The sequence below is a fragment of the Notechis scutatus genome, chromosome 4 (genome assembly GCF_049901735.1).
Source record: "Notechis scutatus isolate UNSWTSFEM ecotype Mainland chromosome 4, rNotScu1.2, whole genome shotgun sequence".
Taxonomy (NCBI): Eukaryota; Metazoa; Chordata; class Lepidosauria; order Squamata; family Elapidae; genus Notechis; species Notechis scutatus.
This window is the reverse complement of record NC_142012.1, coordinates 88430731-88453116: the sequence shown is the minus strand read 5'-3', so window position 1 is coordinate 88453116 and position 22386 is coordinate 88430731. Positions and strand designations below refer to the sequence as shown.

The following is a 22386-nucleotide window of genomic DNA, read 5'->3' as shown; positions in this document are numbered from 1 at the left end:
CTCTGCCAAAGTTCGTATCAACCAAGTGGCCAGTCTACTAATCTGATTTCTGGTCAAGTTGTATATTAGCATTTAAAATGCTTTTATCTGCTGAACTATGTACTCTGAGGAAGCAGCGGAATGGTAGAGCTAAGCTCCATTGTCATGGAACAAGACTCAGACATGACTCAGTGTGCTAACCAGTCAACATTTAAGCAATATTTGGACTCTTTTGACAGAATTTCCTAGCTGGAGTCTACATTCACTGAAATGCAGTTGCTCCAGCTATTACAGGTAGTCCTCCACTTACAACAGTTCACTTAGTGAACGTTCAAAGGTACAACGGCACTGAATAAAAGTGAATTATGACATGACCGTTGCAGCATCCCCCATGGCCATGTGATTTACTCAATGTATTGACGATTGCAGTGTCCTGGGGTCATGTGATCACCTTTTGCAACCTTTCTAATAAGCAAAATCAGTGGGGAAACCAGATTCACTTCACAACGATATAACTAATTTTAACAGCAGCAAGTGATTCACTTCACAGATGTGGCAAGAAAAGCCATAGAAAGGGGCAAAACTCACTTAACAAATTCCTCGCCTTGGGCTCAACTGTGGTCGTAAGTTGAGGACTACCAGTATTAGGCCCACATTGCAATCGCTCAGTGGTTTGAGACCTAACTTCTCCCTTTATCCTTATTATAGCCGTGCTCTCGGATCTCTCATTTCAATTTAAAATGAAAATTCCTTGGCCATTTTGTTGGCTTCTGCGAAGTTGCATTTAAGAAGATGCCCACAGACTCACCGATCTCCCCCCTGCTCATAGTGGGATTTCTAAAATCTGTGTTAAGATCAAAACACAAATACTTAAGAAACGACTTTCTTTTTTATTGAAGCAGAGGCATTACTTCATTTCTTTTTTTCTTTGTGTTTGGTTGAGCTCCTGTTTTCGTTCACCTCAGGGTGAGCATCCTGCTGAGCGAGCCATTCCTTCTCCAGTTGCTTCAACACTTCCTTGCTGAGGAGCCCCTGCTGTATTAGTCTTTCAGTCAGGGGGCCCTTCATTTGGGACAGGGGCCCCAGCTGTGCATCCGCCGACTGTAAGCTCCTGGCTTTAGGCCCTTTTGCTCTGCGGGAGCCGGGGACCATCTCTTTGTTGGTGGAAATCTCTGTCATTCCTGCCTGCGGGAGCCTCTCGTCAACGCTGAGGCTCTCCACAGGAATACCCATGGCCTCAGAAGTGACTTGGGAAGCTTGAATCAGTCTCGTAATATTCAGCACTCCAATCTGTATGATGTCATCCAGTTCCTTCTGAATCGCCCTCACGCGACCAGCATCTGGGAACATGTCCATAAACCGATAACTGTGTTGTTGTTTTTTTAAAAAAAAAGAAAAAGAAAACACAAACGTGCCATCAACTTGAGAAGAGGAATTCTTCAAAAAGCAAATCAATTCTTTATGGGTCTACAAATACTTTATTAGGGGGCCTCGCTTGACAGAATTTAGTACTGACTCTTATTCACCAATCTCAAAGGTTACAAAAATGTGTGACAAATCCTGGGTCCGTAGCTCATTAATACAAGCAACTGGTATTTGTCCTCTCAAAAGTCTACAACGGGGTCCCCAAACTTGGCAACTTTAAGACTTGTGGACTTCAACTCCCAGAATTCTCCAGCCAGCTATGCTGGCTGGAGAATTCTGGGAGCTGAAGTCCAGTTTGGAGACCTCTGTTATAAAGCAATCCAGTTACCTGAGGGATTTTAGAAGGAAATAGTGGGAAGACGGGCTGTTTTTATTTTAAAATAATCAGTTCTGGGAGTTGATGTCCACAAGTCTTAGAGCTGCCAAGTTTGGAGACCTCTGGTCTACAACAATAGGGTTGTGACGTGCAATATTTTGTTTGACAATTAATTTTTTTTAAAAAAAGCTTGATGATTTAAATATTGTACAGGTATCATTTAGTGACTGACTCATCCAGCGACCCTTTGCAATTACAACGATGAAAGAAAAAGTCATTTGATGACCAGTCCTTGCATTTGCAAACTTCACAAGTCCGTAAAGCAAAGGAAAGCTGAAGGAAGACCACAATTAGTCACAGTTTCGCTTATGGACTGTTTTACTTAATGACCAAGTTGCCAGTTCCAGTCTGGTTGCTAAATGAGGACTACTGCATAGACTAGCATAAAAGATGGGATAAATCTGAGCAAGAGAGAGCCTATTTTCTTCAAGAATGAGAGTCCAGCGAGGGCTTATTCCTGGAGAAGAGGAAGTGGAGAGAGAGATGTCACAGACATTTTGGCAAAGATGGATGTTCACACAAACAGGTCCCCACAGCACTATAAAATTATATACATATTATCACAGGAAAAGTGTATCATTGGGGCAGATTCTCCCAACAGATGATTTCTTAAGCTGGCCCTTTAAGAAGAGGGGGAGGGGAGAACCACTGTTCTGTTCCAATACCTCAGCCAGAGATAGAGATCAAGAACATCATGCACAGCTTCAAGATGGACAAGGTCCTTGATGTTCTTGGGTGGGACCAGGGGCCAGTTAATATGCCGGCAGAGCCAATCAAACATCACCGGTTCATTCCTGCTGAACTGCCGTGCAAACTGGAACACAAAAAGAGATGATTAGGCAAACAGGATTTCCACAACAGCAATGCCCTCACATTGCCAGATGCTCTCGGCAACCACCAAGCTCAAGCAAGGAAAAGCAATTCCCATAATCTATAACAAGGGTCTTCAAACTTGGCAAGTTTACGACTTGTGGACTTCAACTCCCAGAATTCCTGAGCTAACATGACTGGAGGAGGAATTCTGGGAGTTGAAGTCCACAAGTCTTAAAGCTGTCAAGTTTAAAGACCCCTGATCTATATTATTAACTTTTTACCAAGTTTAGCACTTCAAATAACAGGCAAAATAACATTCAAATAACAGGCAAAACATTTGACAGTTTTTCAAAGCATCAACGAAACACTTCCCTTCTCTTAGTACTTTAGACATTGGAAGAAAAAAGAAAACGGTGAACATTCCAATCTTTCTAAAACAGGGAACAACTATCCCCCTTGCTTTTCTAGAAAGCTTCTAACAATTTCTTACGCTTCACAGAACAGAAACTTTGCTCTAAATGTCAGCTGAGAGATCAAATCAGATATCTAATCTGCTAATCCTCATTAGCTGTTATAGATGGCCTTTCAGTTGATACAGTGGGATCGCCTTTAGCCAACACTCAATTTCTGAGAAACTAAGCTAGGTCATATGATCTTCCAGTAATGTCTTTCCCCATTGGTGCAAAAATAGTATTTGATCTCACACACATATTTGCGACTGTGCGAATCAGCAAATTATGCTGGGTTGCGTTCTGTTCTCAACTAAACAATCAAACCTATAAACATAAAATCAGAGACAGTGCAAGCTGTTCATTACTCCGTCTGTTTCTATGGTTCTAATGGAATCTACAAAAGCTGTCCCTGACAAAGAAATTTTGCAGCTGCTGCTTAGGAAACTGAAGCAGAACAGAATATTTTGGAAAGACTTATTTAAACTGGTAAATTAAGACTAGGAAATCTCCTTGCTCCTCCTTGCTGGAGTGGTTATTGCCAGGGATAATTTGATCCACTACAACGAAGTGCATATATATATATATATATATATATATATATATATATATATATATATATATATATATGCCCTTTCCCTCCCACCCCAGGGGAGCGCCGCCCAGCGGGGCGGCCCCGCCAAGGAAGGGCGTCCCAGCGGAGGGAAGGGGCGTCCCAGCCGCGGAGAGGCGACCCCACCCCCCGGGGGAAAAAAAACCCCTCCCTTCCTGAAACGGGGGCGCCCAAATTCCCCCCCCCCGCCCAGTTTTCTTTAAGGTGCCTCGCTTTGGCGACTTATACTAGTATTATATAAAATATAAGCACATCTACTGTTTGGGCATACTGGGAGCTTAGATAGGCACCTCCAGGGAAATATGCTAAAAAAAAACTAAAAATATTACAAAACAGATGCAAGTTACCTTTAGGAGTGAGGTGCACACAAAAGGTTCCTTTTGATTAATGGGAGCTGTGCAAAACACGTATCTTGCCCTCAAATGGAGTGGAATGTGTTGAATCATTTTGGCTAAAAATTTGAAGTTATCAATATTGCAGACAAAGTAGAGGCCATCAACTTGAGAGAGGCTCACAAAAATATCCTGTTTAAAGAAAAAAAAAACATTTAATTAGACAAAATCCCAGCTCTGTTAAAAGCTTTCAAACGTTCATAGACCCAGTAAATTTGAAACTTTCTCTTTTCCAACCCCTGCCTCCTCACAAAATTATCAGAAACCTGGTTCTTTTAGGTTTTCTTTCCTCTACAAGTTTTTCCCGCAGAAAAAATGTATTTTATGGCGGAGGAAAAGGTGAGATCTTTAGAATGTGTGTTATTCTGGAGCCGGAATGCAGAGATGCCATGTGGTTAGCAACTGTGGGCAGGCTAAACTTACTAGAGGTTTATTGCTCATGAGAAGGGATGGTCAGTCTGTTGACAAGTGACAAGGAAAGCAGTGATTTGGCCACTGATACATGTGGACAAGCAGAGTAGATACTTTATTACACTGACCTTCATAGAGCAGGTCAATAAACAACCCATTCACCCATTCCCAAACCCATCTCCCCAAAACGGAAAGCAACACTGGGAGACCATAAGTAAAACTACAATAAAATCCAATAATTATCACATTTCCTACAGATAGTTAACAACCTCAAATAAAATGGATTCAAGGAGCCTGGAAACCCAGCCAGGCACCATTCCCATGAGAGCAATGTGACAAACACCGGTTAATGTATCAGGAAGTAGTAGGGTACTCATACTTCTCTATGAAACTATGTGATTGGGCAAGTTTTTGGGGAGGAAAATAAGTGGGGGAAATTCTGCCTTTGCCTACCAGCATCCATCGGTATTCATCTGGCTAGTGTCCGGTCAGTGTGTGAGAGAGTTGAGGGCTGTTTGGAAACTGAAACAGTATTTGCTATGTGAGCAAGGAGACAGCAAGGAGCCTGGGTGTGGCTTAGCTCAACTGCAGTTGGAACGGATTTCTTTTCATGTGGGGAAGGGGAGTAGAACTCTTTAGCATCAGAGCGTGTTAATAATAATATACAAAATACTAATGCTCTAATGGTGATTTTGAAAAATCCTTTCTTAGTGATCACCTAGAAGCCAAGAGGAACACACGTGCCAAATTTCAAGACTGTAGGGTTTACGGTTCTGGAGATTTTGTGATGATGTGTGAGTAAGTGGTATTTCATTTTTATATATATAGATTGCCCCACTACAGGGACAACCCTTGCTTCAAATGGAAACCCCCATAATTTCCCAGAGGTGGTGGGAAAACGTTAAGTCTTGCCAGTGGTAGGGGTTTCTGAATGCGGAAAGCCCTTTTGGCTTAAATATCTAGCCAGCTTGGAAAGAAAGGTGAATGAAAATCTAACAAATGCAATGAAGATCCAGTGGGTGTCCCATTCCTAGATGAAACAAAACCATCACTTAAAATTAGAGATGTTAAGCCTCGGGTGGGGTGGGAACTAACCCTGACCACAGTAAGAGTTCAATCCAGAAGAAAAAAAAATATGGTTGTTTTATATAAAAATAAATTCAGGATACACACAGCCTATCAAAATCATATTGCATGTAATTTAGAAAAAAACTGCAAGAAAAAGTGATTTGGCAAAGTTCTGGAGACAATATGCATAAGGTGACAGGATTGTCTATGTCAGGGGTCCCCAAACTTAGCAACTTTAAGACTTGTGGACTTCAACTCCCAGAATTCTCCAGCCAGCATTGCATCACGAGTTCTAATTGGCACTGAGTGTGTGCTGCTGACTTTCAGTTGTGCAACACAGTCCTGTGAATGAAGAATGAGTTATACCCTCTTTCCTCCTGTAGCTCTCAAGAGTTGAAAAAGGAAAGTTGCAGTCACAACCTTTAAGTTTTGCTATCAGCTGCAAAAACCAACATAAGATTCACACAAGCCTAAAACACCCAGCATGCCCCAGCTTATGTAAAGCGGCATTTAAACAGCTGCCTGCTGAAAAGGTCAAGCTAAGAAGCTTTTCCATTCTTACAATGAGATTTGACAGAGTGGCTCCTGGAAGGTGATATGCGAACATCTCAATCTGCTCAGCTGTGGGGTGCAAGCCGGCAGCCTGGAGGGAGAAAGAAAGAAAAGGGGCATCATTTCCTCCCAATTTATAAAGTTGGTAGCATTTGTTGCATTAAAACAGCAACTGCAACACGCGTAACAAAATCAGGCAGAATTTCCATCGTATCAGTGTGGCCGCCATCTTGCCACTTTTGCCCAAACCTCATGCAACCCTGCAGCCTTGCAAGGATTACAAATGATGTGGCTGCTTTAAAGACCAGGAGACCCCTGCTCCTCCTGTCTGTTTGGGATACACCTTTCAAATACTCTGCGCACCTCTAGATTAAAAAGCAAGTCGCAATTTCCACAAGCGGAAATTGTCCTCATTTTCGATGTGTTCTGCTGATGGAAGTTTGCCCGCTTCGTCTACACGTATTGCATTTCAGTTCACATCAACTGTCCCCGAGTCTGTCCAGCCCACAGTCCCAAGAGACATACAGCACAGTAGCAGAGTATCTACTTAGTGTTTGTGGGCAGTCCTTTACTTAAGAGCTGGCTGTTTAATAATCATTCAAAGTTATGACAAAGTTTTAAAAAGCTACTTGTCAACTGTTGTCCCACTCAAGTCATCTAGCAAAGAAAGACTCCTGGCCATTTGTCTTGCCAAGAGTATACTCGACTGAAGCTTAAATGGTTACAGAAGTAGCGTAAGCAGAATCTGAAGTTTTCACCTGCAAACAGCGCAACGGAAAATCCCCTTTCCCCCCACCCCACAGCCATCCCCCCCAGTTATCTGTGCAAATGTCCAATCAGGCGCTTTTGTATTGTTCAGGAAACAGATGCTTGGTTCCCAGCTCTGTACATTGTTAGTGATCTTGACCGGTTGAAGCTTCTCACAAGCCTCAGCTGGACTTCCATCCCCATCGTCTTCCTTACGTTCCAATTCTTCCTTCTCCCCCACCCCCCAACCCCACATGCTAATGCCTGGCTGTCGGCTCATGAACCTTGGATAGGTGAGATGCAGCCATGACACTACGGTCAAGGATGAAACATTGGCAGCTACATGCCTCTTCCTTCCAACTTGGCATTAGAGTAAGGAGGGGGGGGGGAAGGTGTTGCTTTAGAATGGGTGAAATGGAGAAATGAACAATTCCACTTGAAGGCTGAGAGCCTGAAACCTTTTCAAGGACATCGTAGCAGGTGTGGAGCTGAAGCAGACGGTTCCCATAACAAAGGGAACTTGTTTACATGGACTACGTGAGAGGTTGGGGGGCTTGGCTGGGGAAATTATTGTTTAATTCTATGAACTGGTGTCTGGGAACCTCGGAGTTGGTTTTGCTTTGACATTACCATGCAGTGTATTCAATAAAGAGTAAGATTTTAGGAAACGGAATGAACCTGGAGTTTTATTTGGATTCTCAAACTGGAGTTGACAACTACTTACAACACTTCCTTGAAGTGTTCCCTCCCCCGTTGCATTTTGGCAACTGGCCTGCATTTATGACCACTTGCAATCTCCCAGTGAACGATTGTTGATTTGTGACACTTTTTGTAGTTTCCAGCAAAAAAACACCCATTTGGAAGAATGGATTTGCTTAACAATCCCATGATTTGCTTAATGACATGATTCGCTTTGACTACAGTGACTCACTTTGTGATCCCCATTAAACAGCCATAAAATGAAGTCCAACCATGTGGTGGTGCCTCGACGTACAACCGCAACAACTTAAGACTGATGTTCCAGCCCCCACTGTGGTCATAAGTCAAGGACTAACTGTAAAAAATTCTGGGATACAACTCTGACATTGTCTGTTAACAGTATCAAAAATAGGAAAAGCTTCAGCTGAAGATCAAAGTAGATAATTCTAGATTAGATGGATAAATAGGAAGACCTGATAAGACTCTCCCTGTGCTAAATATGATGGCAAGTGTAGACTGGCACATCTGGGGAGCTCTGGGTGATAGAAGGCTACGGAAGGAAGTAATTCCTGGGCTCCTGTGATTAACCTATACTGTGTTGTACATTCAGAGCAGGCTCATCACCCAAGAACCGTAAAATGAACTTAACAATCTCAGAGCGTTGATTGATATACCTCTATAGGATCCACGGGCTCACTCAAAATCTTCTTTAGCAGATTGAGGTCATCTCCATGCATCGTAGTAACTTCCCCTTCTTTAAACATAGAGCTAAATCGGCCAGCTCGGCCTGAAATTTGCAGCGCCTGAGAAGTTGTAATTTTATTCATTTCCTTTTCTCCTTTCTCATTGATTTGTGGTTTCATTAGGGAGTTGAAAATGATCCTTTTTATGCTCCTAAAATAAGGATGAAGAACATCGAAGTCACACAAATGAATATGTTTGCATTACAACCATGTGGTTCTCCAAATGTGATCCTAACTGAGCTAACATACCAACCAAAAATGTAAATTGTGAAGAGTTCCTAGAGGACTGTGAGGGAAGTAACAGACCCCTGTGTCTCATACTGAAGCCTCTGCAGGGTCACCTGCAATGTGAAGGAAGCTCACCCACGGAAGGACACTGCAGGACCCATCTCACGGCTCTTGACCTGCCCAGTTGCTGAAAAGGAGCCTTACAACTCTCAAATCCTTTCTGATTCTACCAATACCTTGAGGGTTCATTAAGAGATCATTTTTAATTGTACTTACAAATTGAGACCCATCCCAATGGCATCTGTGGCAACCATGATTTTACATGGGTCATCCGGATCGTTGAACTTCTTTGCCTGGGTAAGTTTTGTTCCTGTAACAATCAGAACAACAGATGAAGTCCCAATTACAAGAAAGATCCGAATACTTACTTTTATTTAGATTTATAATATTTACTTTTTAAAAATTCCCTTCTGAAGCTGACATTTTAATTAGGCGGTGAAAAAAAATGCAGCACCGAAAACATCACTGGGACCAGCTTTGCTATGTGACTACAAAGTACGTCCCAGGATCACACCTTCTGCATTTGCACAGAGATCTCCATCTGTCTGGAGTAGTATCGTCCACATACAATCATACGTACATTTATGCATTTCATATTTATGCATTACATGTTTCTCATAATTAAATGTTCTCAAATTATTGAATTTATAGTGGCTATTCAACAAGCCACGAGGAACTGCCAGTTCATAGTACTAACATTGCTGTAAGATGACCTTAAATTAAGAAAAAATATTGCAATATAAGAGAAGCTGATCTGTTGGTCTGTGGAAGAGACAACCAAGGAAAGAAAGTCATTTTGTAAGAACTTTTTAAACATAGGAAATGTTGCCACATGCCAACATGTAGTAGGAAAATGTTTATACTGACAGGAACTTAAACTAAATGCCTTCTGGGGATATTTTCTAATTCTATTATGGTTTTGGAGTAGCACGAAATAAAGATTTCTTAAGAGTGCTATATCCCTGGTGTTTCTCTCTTACATCTTACAAGGAGTCATTCTGCTATCTATATAAATCTCTGTGAGAGAAAATTATGTCAACCCATTCAGAAAATACAATTCATACACAGCAATAGAAAACATTTTTAAAGAAGGAACTAAAATAAAAGGAATACCACTGAGTTGCATATATTATCTTCAAGTAGCTGGTGTCTAAATAAGGGGCAGTTAATTCAAGAATCAACAAATGAAACAAAGAGCGGATGTAAACACTACAAAATTCCAAAGATAAATAAACAAATAATACATCTAAACTATCAGATGTAGAAATATTGCACAATTTAGTAATCAAAGGTCAACCCTACTAATTCTACTTTTCAATAATAATTACAGTGATAAGTATTTCCCGCATATAGTTCACCCAAAGAATTTAGAAAATGTACCAGGTGGAAGACTTCCATATATGACTGCGCATTCCAAGCCCCGGAATTCAATTTGTCGACTCACTGAATAAATGTCATTCTTGTTGAAACAAACAATGCAGTCTCCAGGATGAAGGTTATCCAGAGATCCAAGGGCCTTATTCAGAATCTTGATGGGAGTAAGCCTCTTGTACCTTTTCACCTATAAACAAACCATATTATTTATAGCCATAATTAGAATACAATAATACTGAACCAAAGACACTGGTTACAGTCAAGGGTTTCTGAATGGGCAACCTTTGACCCTAAAAGGCTCTCAACTTGACCTGGATCACAAGCTATAAGAACGATGACTGAAAGTGAAGGACTCTTTACTAGCTCCTCATCCTAAGCAGGCCATCTAGCAACCCCTTTGTAACAAATGGAGCTATGGACAGAAAAGAGAATAAATATGGGAAACAAACAGGGACTGAACAATTGGTGAATGGCTTTTCTTAGTGGCTGGATAGGGAAGGAGACTTCACGTATTGGGGGGAAGGGGAATAAAACCTTGTATATTCACAAGAAATTACTTTCTGCTTCAGTCATTAATAAAAAACTGCTACTTTGAGAACAATATTCCCCTTTGTAGGTTTCACTTCTAAGTGAATTTCAGAATTCAGAATTTTTTTTGAGTGAGGTGACCTCAAAATTCTATAAATTAAATTACATTTCTAGAAGTTTCTCAATAGTGGTGAATAGAGAGAAAATAAAATAGAGAGTGTAAAACAGGGGTGTCAAACTGGCCACATGTGTCACGTGCAGGCCACGCCCACTCCGTCATGATATGTCATGTGACTTGAGTTTGACACCCGTGATGTAAAAGCACCGTATAATTTGCACATTCAGTAAATATCACTGAGCAATTTAGCTTTAAGGATATTAACTGCTGGTGGAGGGGATGACTTTTAATATACTTTCTTTATTTTATCTGTTAAGGAAAAGCATCTGGAAGAAATCTGCACAGTAAATAGCATTAGCACTTTGACTTATATACCGCTTTATAGTGCTTTACAGCCCTCTCTAAGCAGTTTTACAAAGTTAGCCTACTGCCCCCAACAATCTGGGTCCTCATTTTACCCACCTCGGAAGGATGGAAGGCTGAGTCAACCTTGACTCATTGGACAATATGAGGTTTCAAAGGTGTTGAAGGATCCTGAGGCACTTTTTTGAACCCTAAGAGTCCATTCTGTCCATAATTACTCAAAATCAGAAATATAATTACCATTACTTTGAGTGGGAAACACATGAAAACCATAGTATAAGCCAGGGGTCTGCAACTTGCGGTTCTAGAGCCACATGCGGCTCTTTCGGTCCTCTGCTGCGGCTCCCTGTCGGCCAATCCCACCACTGGCTGGCCCCTCACCTCCCCGTGACTCCTCGCCTGGCCTGAGAAGGGTGATAGCAGGGGTTGGAGACTTGCTCCATATTCCAGAGCAGGGGGTGACTGGGTGGGAGTGAGTGAGTGATGTCGAGTTGGCCACACCTACCCAGTCACACCAATTGTTAAATTATTGGCTCCAGGAAACAGGTCCAAATGGCTCTTTGAGTGTTTAAGGTTGCAGACCCCTGGTATAAGCCCCTACAAGATATATTTTAGAAAGAAGGGAACGACTGAAAAACACTTAAAATGATTTCCCAAACTCCAGAGGAAAAAAAATCACACTCTCTCACACACACACATACATTTTCCTGCAGCTCCACCCATTGGGCCTCCTTTCTTATCCTGGATATACAGGGAAGCAAAGAAGAGCACCTACCTCAACCTCTTCTCCTGTAGTAAACATGAGCTCTGTCACTAAATTAATAGCAGCCTCTTCGCCACAAACATGGATTTCTTTTGCACAAAGTCCTGAACAAAATGATGATGTACAAGCATTACAAAATTACATGGCGGAATTACATGGAACAAAATGCTTTGTCTATAGTGGTGTTTCTTAACCTCAGCAATTTTAAGGCATGTGAACTCCCAACTCTCAAAATTCCCCAGCCAGCCATTCTGTAGTCCCAGGAGGAAGGGCTTTTCCCCAGGGGGGTAAAAAGGCAACAGAACTTGGGATGTCTGCTAGGTAGGGATAAGATGGCCCCTCTCTAACAGTTCTCAGAGTATATCTATATAGTTATGTATTGCTTTAGTCTGGTAAGATTCTGTCTGTAGGCAAACAATAATAAAGACACTACTCAGAAGTAACTCCGCATGTTATTCTTGACTTTTAGAACCTGACAAATTCTTAGAACAAATATCGAAGGCATCCAAACTTAGTGGGATTTTTCCATGACCGAAAGTGTTGGCCAATGTACTCTGAACAAATCTTGTGAGCTTGAGACTTGGGAAGATTGCTCTAAAACACTACGCTGCAAATTACATACAATATGCATTAAGGTAACACCATTTGGTAATAATCAACTGTCCATACCCAAGAGTGCTCGTGTCCAGGCCCAGCCTCTGGAAGGATCTCTAATCATCTGAATTTCATCAATCACAGCCACGTCATCTTAAAAGAACAGCATGCAATAAAAGAGTCATTTGTTTATCTGTCAAATGTAAAAGTTTACTAACATTCATAAACTCTCACTACGGGAACAAGAGGCATTTCCATAATGAAGTATTTGAAATGGGCATCTTTTAATGGGCATTAAAAACCATTTTGTGTTTTCTCTTCTGGCCAATTTTGTATACAATATTACAAGCACTTCAAAACTAAATATTTTTTTTTAAAAAAAGCGCATACGTACAAGGTGTATTAACACTGCACATCTCAATAGTGCAAGCCACATGGGCAGCTGCTCTCCCTTCAGGATCAATACAGACTCGTTCTTCTCCCGTAATCAGGTCACATGCTACATTCTGTAACGTTAAAAAAATGAAAAACGAAATGAACATTTCCCTCAAAGACAAGGCACTCCCAAACGAAGCACTTGAAAGCGGTAACAAAACCACAGATAATCCTCTTAACCATAATTGGAATTGAAATTTTCTTCACTATGTGAGGCAGTTGTTAAAATGTGATATCAAATTACTGGCTTGCTTAGCGACAACAACACTGCTATCGTTAAAAAAAAGGGCCTCCTTAAAAGTCCCAGGAGGCTTGCAGGCAGGCCGATGGCCCATGTAAGTGGCTACTACTGGATAGGGAAGGTGTGTGGATGGCTGGTGAGGTATGAGTGCAGTGAAGCCAAAGGTGTGGGGGAGGACAAGTCACCAGAGACTTACAACCTTCCTTGCCTGCTTCTCCATTGATTTGTGTGTGTGTGTGTGCGGGGGGAGGCAGTAGGGAAGGTCGCAAATGAACGCAGGACATTGCAATGCCCTAAGTGCGAACCAGTTGCCAAGCACCCCAATTGGGTTCATGGGACCGTATGGGTGATGGGATGGCTGTAATTGTGAGGTCCATGCGTAAGTACATTCACTGTAACTGTGAATGTTTGCTGAAAGTGTGGTGGTTAACTTAGGTCTACCTGGGGTCTCATGACATCATGGATTCACGTAACCTGAAGCGGAAGATTTCTATTATTAGAACGCAGTGGAAGAAATCTCTTTTTCTCTAAAATATGGTCCAGAAAGATTTGGATTCTTCCAGAGCAGACTTCTGAGACGGTTAGTAAATTATAGTAAAGAGTGAAGACCATTGACAATTGTATCTTCCCTATTCCAGTGGTGAAAGCTTTCTCACGGCCAATACAATTAGTTGAAATCCACTTTTTTTTTCTTGCTATCTTTAGCAGACTCTAAATTTGGAATGCCCTTGAAAAATACTATAACCTTAAAACCCACCCACTGTTCCTAAAAACTCTTTTATGTTTTTTCACTCCACCTTATAAGCTGTATTTGGACTCCAGACAGACACTGACAACACACATTTTTTTAACCAACAATCACGTTCACAGTATGACTGCAAAAAAGGCAATATCAGAAGCAAATTCAATGACATACTGACAGCATCATTACTCTTTTGGAAGATTTCGTGAGCCAAGAGCTTTAAAGGACCACAATATACTCCGGATTCTGCTTTTAAATATCTCTGGATTGCATGATAGGTTTTCCCACTATTTGTAGGGCCAGCATGAAACACAATCTTTCTTTCAACGGCCCTGGCTTCCGGATACCTAGAACACATAAGTAGAAATGTAAAAATAAATCAAGTAAAATGAATTCGTACTTAGTCATCATTAAATGTCTGTAACATTTGGAGGATGATTTTTAATAGCAAGTTGGACAAATAGGCTGAAAAACAGCTTCTATCCCAGGGCAGTAGCTCTGTTGAATTCTACTGTATAGTGCTGTACTGTATTGGTGTGGTATCGGGGGTTTACAATTCAATGTTTGGGGCGTGAAGGATGTGTGTTTGTGTTTATTTTCATGGTCATAATGTGCACTGAAGATGGTGTTTGATTTCATTGTACGAGATGCAATGACAATAAACTAAACTAAACTAAACTAGTCACCCCTGGATGAAATGGGGTGGAGAAAATGAGGTAAGAGAAACAAAGGAAAAAACAAGGGTGTTCTCCACAATACCGCTTTTGCGTCTTTTCTTACATCTGGGATGGACAACACACAGCCCTTCCCAGACCTTTTATTTGTTGCCCTGCCTGGAGTATACCAGACTGAGTGTTAAGATGCAGCACCTAAGTGGTAACGTTTGACAAGGCAGTTTTTCAGCCCTTAGAAAACTAAGATTGTGTAAGGTTTAATAAATTTGTGTTTCTGTTTTTAAAGTGAAGGTTAAACTTCCATCTCAAATATATCACCCAGAGATATTCCATCTCTTTTCTGGTGATGTCACAATACTACTACGATGTCTTCTGAATTTCTTTCCTAAGTACACGCTCTGCCCTCAGAAAAGGAGAATTTTATTCTACTGTAAAGTTTCACATGATTTCTCAAATACTGTGTATTTTTTTAATGAAGACATCTTTGGTTACAGGTAGTCCTCACAACCATTCATTTAGTGATTGTTCAAAGTTATAATGGCACTGAAAAAAAGGGACAAAAAGTGTGTTTTTCACACTTACGACCATTGCAGCACCCCCCGGTCCTATGATCAAAATTCATGTATTTATTCATGTAGCTGCAGTGTCCCAGAGTCATGTCATCGCCTTTTTTGCAACTTTCTGACAAGCAAGTCAACAGTTAGCCCAGATGCTCCTAACTACTGTGTTACTAATTTAACAACTACTTTGATTCACTTAATACTTCTGAAAAGAAAGGACATCAAATGGGGGCAAAACTCATTTATCAACTGTTTTGCTTAGCAAAGAAATGTTGGGAAATTGTGGTCATAAGTCAAGGATTGCCTGTATTCTAAGTACTTTATTTTCAGTACATTTTAGAAAAAAAACAACCAATATTTGTGACTGCAAGCTATCATTATTTAGAATCCAAACTTGGTTAAATTTTATTATGGCCACTGATTGCTAGAGTATTATGTTTTTCTGTTGTTTGATCTATTGGAAATATTTTAAGTGAAAAATATCTTACCATCAAAATTTACCAAATAAACTGAATTCAAAAGTGGTAATCAAATTATGTACTCTGAGTATTTCTGTTTTAACAATACAGGAAACTGAACCAAAGCATTTCTGCACCAAAACTAAGCCAAAGTACTACAGTAAAAGAAACTGTCCAGAAGCCAGGTTTACTTGTCCAAATTTCCAAGTCTCTAAACTTTAACTAAAACTAAGATAGCCAAACATATACTGTATGTATGCAACTTCAAATAAGTCTCTGAACAGAATATGCATCAGATATAAATTAATTTGCATACTGCACCAAGTGACAGCATGTTGATGAACAGTGACCAGCCATACACAATATACTAAGCCATAAGCCAACCATGTCAGGTTAAGTGCAACATGTAAATCTAAACATGGACTGAAATCCTACACTCATTAATTTCAAGCACACCTAACTTAACTGAACAGAAGTTACTCCAAAATGAGCTATAGCCAGCATCAGAGAGGAGCATATTATTGAAATTTTAAAATATATAAATGTTTACTATAAAGCTACATAATCTCAAGTTCAATAGCCAACATTTCAAATAGGTAAAAGTCAGCTTATAATTCCAGTAACATTAACAGACTCCTGTTAACTAGAAGAAATCTAGTATGCTGCAGTACAAATATAAATGATAATGATTACACAGTATCTATAGGTGATTTAAAAATCTAACCAGTTTGGAGGCAATCTTAAATCACTGATTTTACGTAGATCATCCATACACTCCAACATAGGAAAGATCTGCCTAGCATGTTGCAAGAAAAATGGAAACAGATCATCAACGTGACCTGAGGGATAAAAGAAGAGAAAAACATGCATTTAAAAAATCACAAGTATGCCCCATTCAAAGACATATTTAGGGTATTTGTAGTTTTCTATACAATTTCTGTCTGTATATAATTTTTCACACCTCTAAAAATTAACTGGAAAGTAACTCCACATGACTATCATGAAATATGACTACTCCAAATTAAACCTAACAAAACAAATAACAAAAGATAAACATTAGGGTTTAAGTAAGTTTGATCAGCTTTCTCTGGCTTCTAGTTTTTCTTCTACTCTATAATTTCTGCTATAAAATTGTATTAATCACTGGCCAACGATAATAAATTTGATTCATTCATTTATGAACAGCTGTGTATCTAATAATATTTACTATTCAATTATATAAATGACTTTTTTTTAAAAAAAAAAAGGGAGTATGCTTATGAAATGTTTCCATCTCCCAGCATCTCCAACACAGGGCATCTAAGAGACCTGTTAAATTTGGCCATGATAAAGGGGAAATGATCAGAGACCATTATCTGAAGAGCATCAAATTGCAGAAGGTTCTATTATCCACTTACCTGCACCACAGCATATATCATTGAGAATAATGTGCAGATCAGGATTCAGAAAACTAGACTCTATAATGTATTTCCTAAAACTTACAAATACTTGATGAAAAAGACGAGCTGAAAAGAAAAACAAACAACCCTAAGTTTGGTACTTCAAAATTCAAAATTCCTAAAATCTGAATCATATCTTAATACAAATATTTTAAAACATTCAAAATTCCTAAAATCTGAATCATATCTTAATACAAATATTTTAAAACACGTGTCAATAAAACTTAACTGGGTGGGAGTGACTGACGTTGAGTTGGCCACACCCACCCAGTCACACCAGTTGTTAAATTATTGGCCCCCAGTGTTTTCTGTGGGAAACAGATCCAAATGGCTCTTTGAGTGTTTAAGGTTGCAGACCCCTGACCTAAACCTACGTTTGTATTATACAGCAATATTCAAATATATTGTAATGCTGGTCACAAAAGACCAGTTTTAGTAAAAAGATCTGCTTAGAAAAGTAACATATAGCTTCCATGAAATCAATATGTAAAGAAGAGCCAAACACCGAACAGGTCAAAACTTCATCCACTCCATTCCAGTGACACAAATTACTCTCTTTGGTCTCAAAGAGGAAGGAACAACAGTAAGAATAGGTCCCAGTTGAAGAAAACAATGCTTGCCCCAGCTTAGAATACCCCAAAAAGCGATCAAATCTGAACATGTGGCTTTCTAACAGCTGAAAGAAATATCCAGTAACATTCATTTATTCATCCCCAAGAATTACATACCATCCAGTCCATTTTCTGCTGCCAGTTTCTGAACTTCTCTCCTCTTGCAAAATTTATTTAACGTCTTTAATACTTCGCCTATAAATCAAAATATAGATGTTATCATGCTTACTGAATCAACAATACATGGAAAGCCCTTTCCTCAATAATTCTGAAGTATGTTATCAAGCTTTGGAAGAAACAGCTGTTGTACAAAAACTGTCTCAGTTCACACTAGGTGAATTCAGTCCTGAAAGAAACTAGTCGTTTTTACTGCCTCCTCTTACAAGAAACTACAGACAGAATCTAGCAAGTAAGTTTCTGTTATTGGGCACCAAGGATAGTGGGGTGGTAATTTAAAACAAAATACTAGAGAAACCAGTAACAATGTTTTTCTCTCTTGTTCCAAAAAGAGCAAAGCAAAGCATTCTTCCATGTTATAATAAATATACATTGTGTTATATTAGTAACACACTGACTTATACTAAGAAATGGTAGGAGTGACTAAACTCTTTCATGATGAACCTATAATGTGCAAATTCTCTCACTACAATCCATATTTAGAATTAAGGAATCGGGGAGCTTCCGGTTTGAGTTCCTTCGGCGACAGACAGAAATCTGCGATCGTGCACGGTTTCGATCGGGGCTCGCCGCTGGAACGCCCCGAGCTGGCTGGTTTCAGGGCTAAACCATCCCGTAGAGGTGGTGAAAAGGGGAGAGACTGCCAGCAGGGTTGAGGAGAGCCGCATCTCTCCTCCTCAGCTGGCCATTACTCCCTTTCCCGAAGGCGGTTGCAGCGGTGGTCAGAAATGGCCACCACAAAGAAGAACTCGACTAGAAAAGAATGTGCAGGAGGAAGATAAGAAGAGAAAGTTTTGGCTGACCGGGTTAAATTGCAAAAGCAACAACTAAGGTACCCTGGAATTTAAACTTACAAAAAAATAACATCGCTCCCAAAGAAGAGTCGGAAGCAGCGAAGGAAAGTGAAAAGGGAAAGGTTTGGTGTTTTTTTTCTTCTCTCCCTTTCCCTATACGGACAACATTTATTTAAGAGACTTAAATAAGAAATCGGAAAAATCCGCTTTGACATCAACAGGCAATTAAGCTGAAAATAAAACAAAATGTCAAAGGGATAATTAAGATTTCTGGACACTAAAAAAAATTTTCATAAGCAGGAAGGGAGAGAAAAAGAATAAAAGGGCAGGATCTGGAAAGAGGGAGGAGACTGCCTGGAATTAAAAAGAATCTACAGTAAAACTTCAACAAAACTTCTAAAAGATACATTTTAACTGAAACTTTGTAACAAAACAGTAGAACCCCAGGAAGAGAAAGTGAAAAAAAAAAGAGCAAAAAGAAACAGCTTGTGTGTATTTGGACTACTTGGTGATCTTTGGATTCTTGGTTATTGCATTTGAATGACTAACATTAATCGGGTGGTTGTTTAAAAATTTATACAATGGCACTACTTCTCGATGAATTGAAAATGGAACTTAAAAAGTACAAAGAAGATGCACAAGAAGGGAAGGGTTCTTTTGGCTTCGTTTTTCAATTCTTAGAAATGGAGATTTGGAACTATGAGAAACAACAAGAAACGTCTGCAAAACAAGAAGACTGGGACAAAGAAGAAGCCATCTTTAATGAACAAGTAATTCTATGTGGGGAAGAAAAAGGAAAGGGGGGAAAGAGAATTGAGAATTTAAGACTTTAAAAAACAACCAAAGAAAAGAAAAATAATTCGAAAAATAAGTATAATGCTGGAAAGCAATAGAAGAGGGGAATACAGAAGAGATAAATAGAAGTAGAGAGACAAGGGGGTAAAAAGGGGAGAGAGAAGAAAAGAGGGAAGAAGGAAAGGAAAAGAAGTTACAATGAGAAAATTGAATTAGGAAGGGACGGGAACATTTTAATTAGTTAATGTTTTATAAAATATAAGTGAAGGGGGGGGGGAATTAATTATGGAAAGCTTATAATTGTTCCCATAGAAGCATATTTAATTGAAAAGTAATGTTAAAGAAGTTAAGATTTTAATGAATATTAACATTAATGATAGAATTGAATTGGAATGGAATGGTGTTGTTTTAATTACATATATTTATAATTTTTTCTTTTTTTAAGAATATAATGTGCATTTTAAGAATGTACCAAGCAGAATCCGAATGGAAGTTATGTATTATATTGAATGTTATAACTTTAGAGTATATATTGAAGCCTAAATAAGAGTTAAATGGATAAACTTAAAAGATATAAAGGCGTCATACTCCAATCAGTAACTACAGGAGAAACTTTGTTTAATGAGAAAAGATAATAGATAATTGAAACAGGACAGACAAAAAATATAAATATAATGATTTGAATTGAGACGAGATAATTAAAATAAAATTGAGAAAATTAAAAGAGGGGAGAAGCTATGCAGAAAATGTAAAACATAAGATATGGAATAGAACAGTGATCCCCAACCTTTCTTATGCCACGGCCCGGTATCCCCAACCTTTTTTATGGCGCAGCCCGGTACCGGCATTAGCTGGGCGCCGCCATCTTTTTTTGATGAAAAAGTGCTTCTGGTGACCTCACCGGAAGCACTTTTTCATCAAAAAAAGATGGCGGCGCCAGCGCTTCCGGTAAGCTTTTCCAGGTAGAAATGGCTTTCTACCCGGAAAAGCACACCGGAAGCGCTGGCGCCACCATCTTTTTTTGATGAAAAAGTGCTTCCAGTGAGCTTTCTACCCGGAAAAGCTCACCGGAAGCACTTTTTCATCAAAAAAAGATGGTGGCGCCCAGCAAACCAGCGGCCCGGTAGGACTTGTTCCACGGACCGGTACCGGTCCTCGGACCGGTGGTTGGGGACCCCTGGAATAGAACATAAAAATGAGCATGAAATTGAATTTGTGTCTGTACGAAGAAATGTAACCTGGGATTACGCTACTTTCAAAAAAGATGTTTTATTTGTTTGTTTTTTTGTGAAAACTCAAATAAAATTTACAAAAATAAAAAGAATTAAGGAATCAAAACTTAATAGAGATATGCAGCATTTTGGATCCAAAGCAGAAAAAGGTGCTTGGGAAAGACAAAGTCATGTATATCAAACCCTTCCTCATCTTTTAAAGGAGCTTCGTCTTTTCTGGTCTCTCACAATAGCTTCATTTTCTCAGGAAAATAAATGTTTCAACTGACCAAATGTTGAAAGCATGCCTTATAACTGGCTCTATCACATTCTGTCTGCAAGCACCTCTTTATCTAGGATCGCATGGTTAGGATATAAACTTAGAGAAAGAGGCGAAGGAGGCAACTCTGGCACACAACGTGAGTGCCCATATTTGTTCTGAAACATCTTTTTAACCCTTTGGATCCAAAGCACTAACACCTTTAAGGATTACTGGCCTAATATTCAAGTTATCCTCACTTAATGACTTTGCTGCCTAGTTTCATCACTGCTCAGGTAAGCCCTGTTTTTTAAAAAGTGGACGCCTAATATCAAAAACCTCATCAAAAAAGCACAACAAAGAATGTTCTTTCTGCACCAACTCAGAAAGCTCAAACTGCCCAAGGAGCTGCTGATCCAGTTGTACAGAGGAATGATTGAGTCTGTCATCTGCACCTCTATAACTGTCCAGTTTGGTTCTGCAACCCAACAGGACAGACACAGACTTCAGAGGATAATTAGGACTGCAGAAAAAAACAATTACTACCAATCTGCCTTCCATTGAGGACCTGTATACTGCACGAGTCAAAAAGAGGGCTGTGAAAATATTTACAGATCCCTCACATCCCGGACATAAACTGTTTCAACTCCTTCCCACAAAACGACGCTATAGAGCACTGCACACCAGAACATCTAGACACAAGGATAGTTTCCCCCTCCCGAATGCCATCACTCTGCTAAATAATTCCCTCAACACTGTCCAACTATTTACAAAATCTGCACTACTATTACTATTAATCTACTCATCACTCCTTATCACCCATCCCCTCCCACTTGTATGACTGTAACTTTGTCGCTTGTGTCCTTACGATTTATACGGACTGTTTCCTAGTATGATTTGATTGTTGATTGTACCCTATGACTATCATTAACTGTTGTACCTTATGATTCTTGACAAATGTATCTTTTATGTATACTGAGAGTATTTACATCAAGACAAATTCCTTGTGTGTCCAATCACACTTGGCCAATAAACTATTCCCATTCCATTATTCTATTCTATTCCTATTCTATACCTATCCTATCCTATTCTCCTATGAGTTATGGGAAGCACGTTCATCAGGGAAGATTCTCCCTGCCTTTCCCAAGCAGGTCTCCAAGCCAGCCAGGCTCAAGGACGGTCGACCCTCGGTCAGCACCGGCCACTATTGGCCGGCGTGGCTCCTCCCGATTATCCGGTCACGACCCGCCATGCAACCCTTGGAGACGCCGCAGCCAAAAGGAAAAGCGCGGGAAAAGGGCCTCTTCCTCCTCCTCCTCCTCCTCCGGCTTACTCTTATTCAGAGGGCTGGTCAGCTCGGCTCCCACGTCGACCTCCGGGGCGAAGGTCTGCGGGGACACTTGCAGAGGCACGAACAAGGACGTGTCCGGGCTTTTGACGCCCGAGTCCTCGTCGCCATTGGAGGAAGCGAAGAAGGCGATTCTCGCAGTGGCCGGGAGAGAAGAGGCCCGGCTCAGGCCGCCGCCCCGGCTCCGGAGAGCCAGAGGGCATCCGCAGCGGAACTGGCCGGAGGGGAGCCGAGAAAGCAACCGCGCGCAGCCGGTCACGGACATTGGAAGCAAGCCCTTTCGGTCGCCGCATGCAAGGCCGCGCGCGGCTATCGCGTCACTGCTAAGCGACTCGAGGATCCGGGGC

General features: G+C 40.3%; 1 protein-coding gene across 1 annotated transcript; it reads right to left on the bottom strand.

Annotated features, from left to right (window-relative positions):
* Window positions 1-849: 849 nt before the first annotated feature.
* Window positions 850-22363, bottom strand: SUPV3L1 (Suv3 like RNA helicase). Its single transcript, XM_026672822.2, has 15 exons — window positions 22025-22363; window positions 17573-17650; window positions 16803-16910; window positions 16130-16244; window positions 13892-14060; window positions 12690-12801; window positions 12371-12448; window positions 11714-11805; window positions 9936-10116; window positions 8772-8865; window positions 8199-8418; window positions 6089-6169; window positions 4003-4179; window positions 2446-2594; window positions 850-1345 (listed from the first exon to the last, which is right to left on the bottom strand). Exons 1-15 carry the CDS (start codon window positions 22302-22304, stop codon window positions 892-894), a joined length of 2388 nt encoding a protein of 795 aa, XP_026528607.1. The 5' UTR covers window positions 22305-22363; the 3' UTR covers window positions 850-891.
* Window positions 22364-22386: the final 23 nt, after the last annotated feature.